Here is a 14,182-nt window from a genome sequence, read left to right as displayed (position 1 = left end):
AGCATTGCTGGCAGCTCTTGGTTGCAGGCAGCATCAGCTGCATTCTTCTCGTCTCCTAAATCTCCTCGCATCCATTAGTCTGACCACACTTTCGGCTGAAGGACCAAGAACTGCACTTCGTTCGTAGCTCCCTTGAATTTCATATTTAACCCAGACACTAGATCAACCTGCAACCATGGAGGCCATCAAGAAGAAGATGCAGATGCTCAAACTGGATAAGGAGAACGCCATCGACCGGGCAGAGCAGGCCGAGACAGAACAGAAAGCTGCTGAGGACAAATGCAAGCAGGTAAGAACTCAGGATTTCAGGTAGATCCAGAAGAGAGTGAAGTGAAAACTGTATGAATGCTTAAAGTCCCAACAAAAGTGTTGGCAATAGTGTCTGTAAAGGCTGGACTGTATGATTGTAATCAAGGAGAAGTGAGCCAAGACCTCATACTTGAAAACCAAGTATGCATTTGAGCTGCAATTCTGGGTCTTTCACAACAGTGGCTACTTATTTTGTATAATTACATAGGAATGCTAAAAAATCTGCACCTAACTATTTAAATTATAGTAAGGCATTTATTAATCTTGGTTAATGTTTTTTTTCTTCATATATTAATACTTTTTTAATGTTAAAAGATGTATAGGTTAATTTTACTCTAATAATAATAATAATAAAAAAATACATGGATAAATAGGCTAATAATTGAACATTAATAATGAATAACAAACTATTTGGAAATGATTGTGAATTGGGTTATTGATATAGTGTATATTTAATAAAACTATATGTGTTCAGTACTCTAGAAAGTCACTGTGGAAATTTTGCAGCTCCTTGAAAACAGAACTAATACCTCAGTCAATGAATATTAGCTGTAAATTAATCCATCTTCCAGCTTTCAAAACACCTCAGATTATAAATGGACAAGAGAAGTCAGTCTATCTGGAATCCTAGTAGATTAACAGACACTCTCTTAAACACAAGAACCCAGCCTAACTGATAGCCACCGATAGTGAAGTGATTGTTGTGATTTGTTCTGATTGTGAGTGTATTTTACTTAATTTACTGCCGTATGACAGATTCCCTCTGACTAAAATTACATAAAGCTATCTTTCCAATACAAAGAGAAGGCCTAAAAATGTAATATGGGTTATAAGGTCATATAATAAATATAATTCATTAGTAAAATTATTTAATTATAATTTATTAGTAAAATTATTTAATTATAATTAATTGTTACAATTATTATACATAATAATAAAAATAACTTATTAGTCATAAAATATTATAAATTCATAAAATCATAGTCATAAAATGCAAAAAAATAAAAAAAAAAGGAAAAAAAATCAAATTAAATATTTAGGCGAAATATAACCACTAGACTACAGAAATAAAAATATTTGTATACATTATGTATATAATTATGTATATGTATAGCATGTATATTTAAAAATAATATTATGCACCAGAAAAATATTTAAAAGCTATCAACATTCATTACTATCCATTCCAGACAGATTTTAGTTTGGACAGCTGGGATAAATTCCTTTGAGTTATGTCATGTGTGCAGTGCTCTGACACATTTACTCACTCTTCCACATACAGCTGGAGGATGAGCTGGTCGGCCTGCAGAAGAATCTCAAACAGACTGAAGATGAACTGGACAAGTACTCAGAGGCCCTGAAAGACGCCCAAGAGAAACTGGAACTGTCTGAAAAAAAAGCTGCTGACGTAAGTGACGCATTCTTTAGACTAGGGTTCAATAAAAACAGAATCAGACATGATACCTCTATGATAAACAACTTAAGTCATTCAGGCTTATGTTATGATGCTTTCACTTCCTGCCCTTTCAGGGTCACGGCACCATTTCCAAGTGTTTCAGATGGGGATTTATAGGGCAATAAAAAGCTTTACCTCAATAAAACATGTCAAGACATGAATCTTTTAAAATACCTTTCTCCTCAGGTTTACTTTTGTAATGCCTTGAAACAGACAATTCCCTCCCTAAAAAGGTAATTTTCAGGTTTAAACACACAAATTAAGTACTTTTACAGGAAGGGTTTACACAAAAATGAACATTTGCTGAAAATGCACTCACCCTCAGGCCGTCCAGGATCCAGATGATTTTATTTTTTCATCTGTACACATTTACAGAAATTTAGCACTTCATCACTTGTTCACCAATGTATCATTTGCAGTGAATGGGTGGCTTCAGAATAAGAGCCTAAACATCACAGTAATCCAGAAGCAATCCACATGACTATTATTAGTTAACATATTGTGAAGTGAAAAGATGTGTGTTTGTAAAAATCTAATCCATCAATCATTAAGGTGTTTAAACTTTAAACCATTGCTTCTGGCCAAAATATGAGTCCATAATCCATAATAATGCTTCTTCCAGTGAAAAGTCCATCCCCTGTTGTCCGCTCACATCAAAGTCCACCAACATATTTCTAATTGTAAACCATGCTTGATTTGTGCATATTTCTCTCCTGATTCAGAAATGACAACTGTTTTTTTTTTTCACTGGAAAAAAGCAATTATTATAGATAGAGGTCTCATATTTTTGCTGGAACCAGTGGATTGAAATGAAAACCGCATCAATGATGGATTTGTTTCTTACAAGCATGCAACTTTACACTTCACAAGACATTAATTGATTGACTGGAGTGGTGTGGATTACTTGTGGATTACTGTGTTGTTTTTATCAGCTGTTTGGACTCTCATTCTGACGGCACCCATTCACTGCAGAGGATCCATTGATGAGCAAGTGATATAATGTAGAATTTCTCAAAATCCCTTCTGAAGAAGAGTCAAACTCATCTACTACTTGCATGCAGGTGAGTTCATTTTCAGCAAATTTTCATTTTTGGGTGAACTATTCCTTGAAGCTAAAATGAAGCACAAAGGGTTTCACCTGTAGAAACGTGTTTGGCCTTAGGACAAGTGAGAAAATTGCCGTAATCACACATGGGTCTGAAGTGGTCCATCCTGTCCTTTGCTCTGATAAGCTCGGGTTACTCCTCACAATGTGACCTCAAAGGAAATGACTGCATAGTTCGAGAAGGAAGCTGAGAGGGGCAAATCGCTTGTTTGTGAATCCTTAATGATTCCAGTATGGAGGTAAATCCCTTTAAGGAGAGATGTTATCATTGACCACAAAACACTTTTACAAGACAAACCGTAACATCAAACTTTATCCAATAAGAGGACAAATGTATTTTTGAGCAAGATTCATTTCCTGTAGAACGTTCTAGTTTTCTGTAGGCAGACCATGGGGCCTAAAACTGGGAATACAAGCACATTTTGAGTTCCTTGGAGCGTTGCCCTGAAAATGTGCTCCAGACAAGCCTACCACATGTCATGCATTAGAGGAAACTGTAAACTAATTATACATCTGCATTCGCAATGCCACAGGAGTAAGATACTCTGGATTTCTGAGGCCTGTTTCTGATAAGTCAGTGAACAGCAGGGGAGACTGGGACTTGGGTTGCCATGTAGCAGGCCAGGAATCCCAAGAATGCAGCGAAAGCAAACACAGAGGGCCACACTCCTGTGACTAATGAAATCAATGCTGGCTCGTCTTTAGAACAAAAGCACACTTCTGAGAAAAGTGTGTCACACATGAAATGGTGTTTAAGGTCAAAACTGGAGGTTTTAATTGAGGGGGTTGTAATTGAAATCTTGCGTTTAATTGCTGTGTTGAATTAGTAAGTGGTGGCAAAGTCACAACCTGCAGTGAGAAGTGCATTTCGCCTTTTGACTACTTTGAATTTTCATTTGGTAACAAAAATAATGTATATTTTCAATGGCAACGAATCATTAATACGACTAAAAACATTACTTTTTTGCTTTAAAATAAATGTATATAGCCTACTGTAAAATGTGTCAGGTATGTGAAAATCTAAAACTCATAGTCTCATTCAAAAATATTATTTAATGTGATCGAATCAACCGGAAAACATTAAGTTACATCAGCTAAAGTGATTTTAATCGACAGATTGGGTAGAAATGACAGTGTTTCTCAAATAAAGGGCCTCAGAAAACTAACAAGAGGGATGCAAGATGATGTCAGGCTATTCATAAGATGATTTTTAATGTGACCCTTTTTGAGACGTCTAGAATTAAGAAATTATTTGTGTTTAATTTTATTTGGAATGTTACATTTCTGTTAAAAATGATTTTACAGTGTAGAATAAAGTAATTATATATTTGAAAAAAAGAGAAAAAATTAGAATAAGCATAAACTAAAAGATTACTTCTTTCTATGGATCGGAGTTGTCAAACTTTATGTAAAAATGTAATTAAAAGGAAACGAGACTGAATTGTGACTCAATGGGAGCCCCGCCCACCGTGACGTCACAGGGACCTCACTTTTTCACTACATTGAAACTTTCCTGCAGAAGTTCTGCCTCCTTACATTCTCTGACATTCCAATGACTCCATGAGACAGAAATAACCTCCTGCGAAGAGCGTTTTTTGTCCATTGAAGCGTTTTGTATTGATCCGGACTGGGAAGAATTTGGGATAGCACATTTCGTGTCGTTTTTTCACTTCTATTTCTTTTCCTTTTTTGCACTGGACATCCAAGTACATTAGCATTCCGTTATTTTGTAACATCCCTATATTCGGGATTATATTTTGACGTATTTATTTTTTAATAGCCTTTTGAAAAGTTTCCCGTTGTTTTTTGCACATCGTTTTATCTTTCCCTGACCAAAGTCGCGATTTGTTTCGTTTTTCAGTCGCAAATATAGTATAATAAAAGTATCTAAAATGACAGGTGTGACTTCTTTGGACTCAGTGAAGAGAAAGATCCAGACTTTGCAGCAGCAGGCGGATGACGCAGAAGATCGAGCTTTGGTTCTACAGCGCGAGCTGGACAATGAGCGCGAGCTCCGGGAGAAAGTGAGACACATCTTCTTACTTCTTACATATCGTCTTTACAGTCTCCGGACTCTTCTACGCGTTCCCTCTGTGAGCACAGGCGTCTATAAAAAGCTCCTGGGCTCCTCTGAAGACTGTAATTGTATGTTTAGCTGAAAGCGAGACCTGGATGCAGACGTGAGGTTGTGGAATGAAAGGCGTTGGTCCAAGGGGACAGTCCGACCCCCAAATCTGCCTTTGGGCAGTTGTTAGGCCTAAATGTTTTCTCATATAAATTTATTGCACCATTTTACTGTTATTTTAGTCTTACAAACCATTTTAATTTACAAAATTAACAATGTATTTGTTTTAACTAGCAATTGATGCGTTTTTGGCTATTTAGGCCTATCTGTTTAGTACTTAATGCATAATTCTTAAAGATTGCTATCTATCTATCTATCTATCTATCTATCTATCTATCTATCTATCTATAGATGAGTTATTTCTACCCTGTCTGACTTTTTTTGGTCTGAGGGACCTAATGTATTCAGTCATACAACCATCCATCCAACAGAAAAGAAAAACAAAGAGAAATTGAAGTTATTGCAGTTTAAGGATAGATTTCTACCTATTCTGTTGGTTTAATCAAAATGCAACATTCATTTAGACCTAATTAATAATATTTCTTTTGAATAAAGCCACTTCATTTAGATGAAGAATAGTAAATGTAAATGCTTGTCAAGGAAGTCCTCTCCCCCACAGTCCTTGGAGGATTTAGATGCTTCATTTTCTGACTCATCCTTTGTGGAGCACTTAATGTTCAAGCTGCCTTAAGGAAACATGGCCAGAACCCTACAGTCTGTCTGTTCTCATTTAACTGGAATGGAACTTTAGGAAATGTGAATGTTCTCCTGCTTGGGTTTAGACAATGAAGATCTTTGTTAGATCTTTCGTAGAACTCAAGAATTAGATTTGGCTCTACTCAAGAAAGACCCAAAGGATGTCCCATCCAGAGCTTCCAAAGGAACTGAGTCAGGATGTTGTCTCTTGCTCCACACTGGAGTTTCCTGTGGACCCTCTTCGTATTCAGATGACCATGCAGATATGCAGGAAGCTGGCACTGCTTGAGAAAAGTCCAGTTCTTCAGGTGTTTGTAGACCAATAGTGTCTTTTGTCTAAGTCCTGTTAATGGAGATCTTAAGAAATGTTAGGAAGGTTTTTGGTCCCATCCTTCTTCTACCTCAACTTCCTTCTGTCTCTTTTGTGGTGTCGAGTCATATGCTTATGATACAAGTTTTGTAGGCTTTGCATTCATAAGTGGGAGTTTTCCCACCCTTAGAGTGACAGAATGCTGCTGGATTTGGTCATGACGTGACCAGTGACCTCTCCATGATGGTCCTAATCTATGTAGGCCATAATTCACAGCGGGGTTAAAAGTCAAGAATATGACTAGAAACATATGGCGAAGCCTGCACAAAAACCATTAGGCTTGTCAAATTTGCATTGACAGGTTCCCATGGTGTTATAAATGATAAAGACCTCTTTTGCATATCTTTTCAAAGTTTAGTTACACAAGTGGTCACTTACTTTACAATACTCCAATAAACTTCTGCTTTTCCTTGAGTTTGGTGAGAAATGACCAATCATTTTGCATCTGCAACTCTTTCTTTGGCTCTTTTAGGGGTCTAGAATATGAACTTAAAAAAGAGTCTTCGTTTCCTTCACTTCCTTACTTAATTGCCACTGTTCGTTTTCATCCGATAGGCCTTATTTTCATAATATCAGCCCATAGAAAGTTCATTACACTGATAGGGTTCGTCTCAGTGTTTGCTCAGCGTCACATACAATAGTACTGTGCCTCAGGAAGTCGACAGCAGTCCAAGGTGATTCCCCTACATTTCAACCCTAAACGTATAATTGGATACGGACGTCACAGGGGCTCTAACAAGATCTGAGGGCACTGTGGTTTAAATGGGCCTGGGAATCCAAAGATCTGGGAATGTCGATGTCTCATATCAGTCATATGGGTGTTTGGGTTCGTTTGGTACATGATAAAACATTCAAGGCTGCGTCTAGACACTTTTCGATAAAATATGGCTGTTTTTTTTTTTTGTATTCTTTAGCCTTTAAATCTTTTTTACCACTAGCATTCTCCAGAGCTTCTTTTACCATATATGGCTTTCATCTAAAGCAATGCGGGGAACGCGGTGACTAAGGAAAGGGCACGGCTCATGAGGGAGTATCCTGACCCTGAACTGAATGAGCATTTTGGGAGGGGAAAGGATGTGGAGTGTGTCCATTTCCTGTGCATTTTTCTCCTCCCCTCTCTGGTTCTCTTTTATTTCGAAAGGGGGTCAACTTCCTACTCCATTGATGTGTTGGTGAAATATGTGTGAATAAATGTTCATTTGACCCCCTTCTTTAATATTGTTGATATTGAAGAGCATATTTAAATGGGATTTTGTGAGATACGATACATTTTGAGATAAATTGCAAGATACAAGCTCACACATTGAAAAATAGATAGTCACAGCTTTGAGAAAAAAGTCGCAAGGAATTATCTTGAAATAAAACATATCTCGCAATTCTAAATGTATTTCTCGTAATTGCGAGATATAAAGCTGCATTGAGAAATAAAGTCCCGATTATGAGGAAAAGTCGCAATTGCGTTAAAAATATTTTATACCTTGAAATACAACTTTATATCTGACATTATTCCTCTTAATTGCGAAATATAAAATTGCATTTGTAGAGCCACATTGATAGTTGGTTTGAAAGTTATTGTCACAATGCGAGATATAAAGTTGTATTGTGATATATAAAATGAAAAAACAATTATGAGAAGAAAGTTATATTTGTAGACATAAAGTCACATTAAACCACATATTCGAACAAGTTATAAAGTTACATTTGAATATTCTAAGTCACATTGTGAGATAAAATCTTTTATTGCGAAATGTTAGTCACAATTTTAAGAAAAAAGTCGGGATTACAAGAAAAGAAGTTAAAATTATTAGAAAAAATTCACAATAGTGAGGTTTGGCTCTATTTTGGGAGTTATTACTTTCATTTTTGTGTTTTATTAAAGTTTTTTATGCTATACAGTAACAAACTAGCTATAAAAAAGCTTGAAAGTAAAGTGGTATGTCAGCCTTGATCCGTTCACTACCGTTCATGCTCTAAATAGTCTATTGGACCTTAAAGAAGGCAGCAGGAGTCCGTAGCAGCCGCTCTGACTCGAAACAAAGATGCTATCAGAAAATGGACGATTTACTCCTCTTAACTTTTCCCCTATGCCCTGTTTTTCTGTCTTCTCTTAAAGTTTAAACCCAGATGCGGTTTCCTGGCTACGAGATTTTCCTACCGTTCTGAGAGCATTGCTTGCTCACTCAGTTGAGTGTCTGTGAGAAAGCAATGGTGATATTTGTCATAATTATAGTTGCAATTATCAGTCCAATAACTTGGCGGTTTGGCTGTGAGGTCTCTTAAAAGCCGAGAAATGTCACAGAGGCACCATTGTGCTCATTCTGAGGCCAATCTTTGTTTGAATCACAACGGGTGGTGGTGGTCTTACAGGGTGTAAAAATGTTTTTTCTGTCGCAGTTGATTGTGCATTGTGCAAAAACAAAACACAGAAAATGACGAAAATGACATGCCATCATCTTGAGGATCCCCACAGATATGAAAAATATTAGAACATTGTTTTATTTTTGCATATAATTATATAGAAGTAACCTTTGACCTTTTTTGTCGTCAGGCTGAGGGTGATGTGGCGGGTCTGAACCGCAGGATTCAGCTGGTGGAGGAGGAACTGGATCGGGCTCAGGAGAGGCTGGCAACTGCACTGCAGAAACTGGAAGAGGCGGAGAAAGCAGCAGACGAGAGCGAGAGGTCAATGGAAACCTTTCATTTTTAAAGAATGGCGGAAGGAATTAATTGCTGTGTTGCTTCGGGTACAAACTACATGGCTCTGGTGGACCAGAACATCTTTGTCTCATCAATCCACAGGCAAATGTATAAGATGATAGCACAATTTGACAGAACTAAATATAATTATAAGAATAAAGAAATTTACTCTGAACCATGTTTGAGAGGTTATTGTTCGGTATGACTTTTCCCTCAGTAAATTTCTAATTTGCTGATTATTAATAGTTAGTAAGGTAGTTGTTGAGTTTAGTAATTGGGTAGGATTAGGAATGTAGAATAAGGCATTAATATGTGCTTAATTACTACTAATAAATGGCTAATATTCTAGTAATATGCATGCTAATAAACAACTAGTTAAGAGAGCCTAAAAGAGACCCTACCTATTGTTCTCTAAGAGGGCTTTACCTAACTTATTCATGGTTTACAACTTTTAATATATATATATATATATATATATATATATAATATATATAAGATTTAAAAAAATATGAAGAACAAAAAATATTAATACTGAATATTTCTGAACTGAGCTAAATGAAAAGTTTCCATGAGTTTTCAGAAATTACATGCATTGAAATCACAATGTTCCATGTATTGTTCATTCTGGTTCACAAATTGTTTTGAATGATTCATTAGCGAATTTATCTGAATAAGTGTCTTGTGTACAGTAATCACAAACAACCAGAAGGTTCATGGAAATTCATTGGTTGGTTCCTGTTTCCAGATTTCATGATCGTGGGATTGCTGTTTATTATGAAATAACACTCAGCAGCATCTTAACATCTTCTTTTGAAGATCTAATCACTAACTTGCTTGTTTCACCTCCAGAGGCATGAAGGTAATCGAGAACCGTGCCATGAAGGACGAGGAGAAGATGGAGATCCAGGAGATGCAGCTGAAGGAGGCCAAACACATCGCTGAGGAGGCCGACCGCAAATACGAAGAGGTGAGTTACAAGCATCTTGAAGGAACAACGCTTCCAGATGTGTAAAAGCTTGAGGCTCTTCATCTGAACGTCATCTCGTCTACAGGTGGCCCGTAAACTTGTGATCCTCGAGGGGGAGCTGGAGCGAGCTGAGGAGAGAGCTGAAGTCGCCGAATGGTATCATCTGCCTATTCTCACACTTCTGTTCTCACACTTTAAGATGTGAATGTTTGTTTCTTGTCCAGTTAAAACATTGTTTTCCTCTCAAACACCTCCAGCAAAACTAGTGATTTAGAGGAGGAATTGAAAAACGTTACCAACAACTTTAAATCCCTAGAGGCTCAGGCAGAGAAAGTAAGTCAACATCTCTCTTTTATCTGTTAATGTTCACCAAGTCACAATTTCAGACCTCTATAATAATCAGCGCTCGACTTCAGAGCTCGATAATTGCTTTGAAACTAAAAGATAGTAATTTACGGTTAAAGTTCTCACAACATAATAACTCTGAAAGCGAAGCAAAGTTTATTCAGATTTGCTGTATCTGTCTTTGTTTCAGTACTCGGAAAAAGAAGACAAGTATGAAGAGGAAATTAAAGTTCTTAGTGACAAGCTGAAGGAGGTAAAGAAGGCAATAAATGAGACAAGGGTCAAAGATAAGCTGCCCTTTCTCATCCCGAATGTTTTTTTTTTACTTCCGTATTGTGTTTTTCAGGCCGAGACCCGTGCAGAGTTTGCTGAGAGGACAGTGACCAAACTGGAAAAATCCATCGATGACCTGGAAGGTACGGAGATAGTAATATTTGTGTTAACTGAGTTACTTAAGTTTACTGAGGAGCCAAAGGTTGAATCTTGGGAATACTAAGTAAATGAACATAGAGATTCTGCTGGATTAACTACATGTTCTAGAAGTGCAAGTATCTGTTTCCAAAACACAGTACTGTAGCTTTTCCCATAATTAGCAATGACTGCTATTGTAGCTGTGTAGCATGACAACATGCTGACAACATGCTGACTAGTGCATCGGTTCCTTTGGATGATTAGTCATTAAGAAAGACAAAAATCCACAGTAGCTGTTTTCAAAGCATTGTTTCTTTTCCAGGAATAAGATATCTTCTCTAGTAAATCAAGATCAGCACAACAAAAACCATAGGCGGAGATGATTCATTTTAGTTTGACTGGTTTGGGCAGTTTAAAAGCAATTAACTGATTCATAAACCAGATTTGATTGGTCTGGGTGGTCCATTTTAGTGAATCACTTCATTCAGAAAATGTGAACTAGTTCTAAAACTAGATTTGATTTATTTGGGGGGTTAATTTTAGTGAACCACTTCATTTTGAACTGAAGGAATGAACTGGTTCAAAATCTAGATTCAATTGGTTTGGGTGGTTTATTTTAACAAATTTGTTCAGATGGATAGAACAAAAGAGAGATATTTTACTCCTATATACATTTAAAGAAACACTCCACTTTTTTTGAAAATAGGCTCATTTTCCAACTCCCCTAGAGTCAAACAGTTGTGTTTTACCGTTTTTGAATCCATTCATCCGATCTCTGGGTCTGGCGGTAGCACTTTTAGCTTAGCTTAGCATAGATAACTGAATCTGATTAGACCGTTAGCATCTTGAAAAATGACCAAAAAGTTTAGATATTTTTCCTATTTAAAACTTGACTCTTCTGTAGTTACATCGTGTACTAAGACCGACGGAAAATTAAAAGTTGCTATTTTGTATGTTCAGGACTATTTTCAGGTGCTGTGTAATATCACTGCATGGTACAGCAGCAAAGTTTGTTGATTATTACGCCGGAATGAGAGTATAGCTCCTAACCATATCAGCCTAGAAAATCACTTTTAATTTTCAGACGGTCTTAGTACACGATGTAACTACATAAGAGTCAAGATTTAAATAGGAAAAATATCTAAACTCTTCATCATTTTTGAGTGAAATGCTAACGGTCTAATCAGATTCAGTGATCTATGCTAAGCTAAGCTAAAAGTGCTACCGCCAGACCCAGAGATCGGATGAATGGATTAGGAGATGAATGGATTAAAAGACGGTAAAACTCATCTGTTTAACTCTAGGGGAGTTGGAAAATGAGCCTGTTTTCAAAAAAGTGGAGTGTTCCTTTAAATCTATTTAAGAGTAAATTAGCTATTTTTTCAACAGTTATATCAAAAGGGTCACTTTTGACTATAACTTGACTTGGAAAACAACACTACATACTAAACTGTTCTAATGAAAACTTCAGTGAAGGTAAGGAAGTGGCTAAATGAACTTTTCACCTTCAGAAATGACCAGTGGTGAAGCAGAACACGTTGAAAAGTCTTTCATGGATAGGGTTTTACAGATCACAGGCGGGGCATAGAGCGGCCATCAAATCTTTTTAACCACACGACACCATATTGATTTAGAGCAATTCTGTCAGGGTTCCAGCAGGCTTATGTTTCAACTGCTTGAACCTTTCACTGGAAGATGATATATTAAGCTCAGTGTATGGAAGCCTGGTATTACTTCTGTCCCAAGAGAAATGAAGTATGTCTGTTTCCTACAGCGCAAGTCAACTCTTTAAGAGACCAAACTCTGCATTTGCTTATTAATAAAAGTATATGAATAGTAAAAGTAACTAGGGACCATATCTTCTCAGGGCCAGATGAAATTTTAAACAGTCATTGATTGTTGGTTTGCACATGATTTTCTTACATTGTTCTTGGTAAACCATGATCTTTCATAGCATGTTTAGTCTTCAAACATCCATTAACTTCTTGTCTCTCTCTTTTAATTTGGTTTTTGTCCATTGCTGCTTCTGATCCTTCACTTTCCTGCTTTTCCTGTTAATCTTCAGATGAACTCTATGCTCAGAAGCTGAAGTATAAAGCCATCTCCGAGGAGCTGGACCATGCTCTCAATGACATGACCTCCCTGTAGATCCATCTCTGTCCCGCTCTGCTGCACCTCCTGCTATCTCAGATTTCTAGACACTTTCTTCATGTTCGCTTCATTTTCTTCAATGTGTCTTCGCTAGTCTCAATAAAACATTCCTTTTCTTTCATTTCAGACTCTCAATCTTCTGTTTTCATTGTTAATGAATTGTTATGAAGATTAGGAGGGGTCCATGTGGTGAAGAAAAACCTGGAAATTTGGGGACAATTTTAGGCCTAGATGAAATATTGTACGTGCTTATAAGATGTAGTGATGTCCGATTTGTGATCACAATCACAAATGACTAAAAAGAAAGGTTGATGAAATTCTGTGTTTATGGTAATGCATTTATCAAAATACCTTTACACAAAAAAAGACTCTGTTACTAAATGACCCAGACCATGGAGTTAGTTCTAAATTTATTAAAAATATTAACTATATTACAAAGATTTTTTTATTAAAAAGTTCCCTACGCCTTACATATAAAAATCTCATGACTACAAAGGTGAGGTTACATTTCAATTCTGACAGATTTCCCACTTATACCTCTAATTTTAGTTTACTAATCTTCACAATAGGAAAGTTCTTCTTTAGACGTACACTTCATTGTAATTTAATACTATTACTTTCACTGACCATTTATTGCAAGCAAAAATGTTGTTTTTATAGTGTGGTTGTGGAAGAAGTGCACTAAACTAAGTGATTAAGCCTATTTTAACGTGTACAATATTATAACAGTGTCGTCTGTCTAATTGTTTTCATTTTTGCTTTTAGAAAAATTATCTTCTGCAAAAGAAGAAAACCTCGGAATGCATCAAGTGCTGGATCAGACACTTCAGGAGCTGAACAGCTTATAAGAGAAGAGACACGGCGATGAGAGAGAATCCATCCATCGTGCAACATTCCACAAATACTCTCCTTCATTCCAACTCGCAAGCTATTGAGCCCTATTTTCTCACAGAATGGGCTAATAATTTAATTTTTGATCTGAGGTATTTCTTTTGCGCTTTTATCCAAGCTGGCTTGATATAGCTACTTCCAAAACATAGGCAAACAACCTGAGGTGCTGCAACCGAGTTTTCCCACTAAAAGAACGTTATAAATAGTTTAATACATGTCATACCACATGGAAAGTGAATATGTTAATGTGCTGAGCTGAAATTCACTTGGAAGTTGCGCTATTAATGTGTTATGGTCAAATGAAGACATTATGTGCTATCATTTCAGCCTTTCATATGTACATCATGCGCTCCATCTATTGGCCACATGATGCACTGCAGTACATCAATCCATTGATAATGCCATGTTATTTTTGACAAGATAACTTTTGTGGAACCACCACAAAATGGGGACTAAACAAAGGCCAAAGAAACAGTAGCTCTTCCCTAGTCATTTATGTGAATGCGTTTTGTTGCCCCCTCCACCCCCGTCAATTTAGTATTTCAAAATATCGCAAACGTTTCCTTTCCACTTTCTGTGTAATAAATTTTTATAAAAATTCTCTTTGTGTTTGATTATTGTCCAGAACACTCATGAAGAACATGCTAAGCTTCGTATCT

The 14,182-nt window shown here is 36.7% G+C and overlaps 1 protein-coding gene across 4 annotated transcripts; it reads left to right on the top strand.

Moving 5' to 3' along the window:
* tpm4a (tropomyosin 4a) lies at nt 1-14,124 on the top strand. Of its 4 annotated transcripts, none has more exons than XM_059569392.1 (9): nt 1-289; nt 1,592-1,717; nt 8,610-8,743; nt 9,608-9,725; nt 9,811-9,881; nt 9,983-10,058; nt 10,261-10,323; nt 10,417-10,486; nt 12,547-12,753. In XM_059569392.1, the coding sequence occupies exons 1-9, from the start codon at nt 176-178 to the stop codon at nt 12,627-12,629; spliced, it is 855 nt and encodes a 284-aa protein (XP_059425375.1). In that variant the 5' UTR covers nt 1-175; the 3' UTR covers nt 12,630-12,753. The 4 variants fall into 4 exon arrangements, with proteins under 4 accessions (XP_059425375.1, XP_059425374.1, XP_059425377.1 ...); XM_059569391.1 differs by lacking the exon at nt 12,547-12,753 and adding an exon at nt 13,398-14,124 and having other exon boundaries at nt 3-289; XM_059569394.1 differs by lacking the exons at nt 1-289; nt 1,592-1,717 and adding an exon at nt 4,388-4,894.
* The last annotated feature ends 58 nt before the right edge of the window (nt 14,125-14,182 follow it).

Source organism: Carassius carassius, chromosome 16 (assembly GCF_963082965.1).
Source record: "Carassius carassius chromosome 16, fCarCar2.1, whole genome shotgun sequence".
Taxonomy (NCBI): domain Eukaryota; kingdom Metazoa; phylum Chordata; class Actinopteri; order Cypriniformes; family Cyprinidae; genus Carassius; species Carassius carassius.
This window is presented reverse-complemented; position numbering and strand designations above follow the sequence as displayed.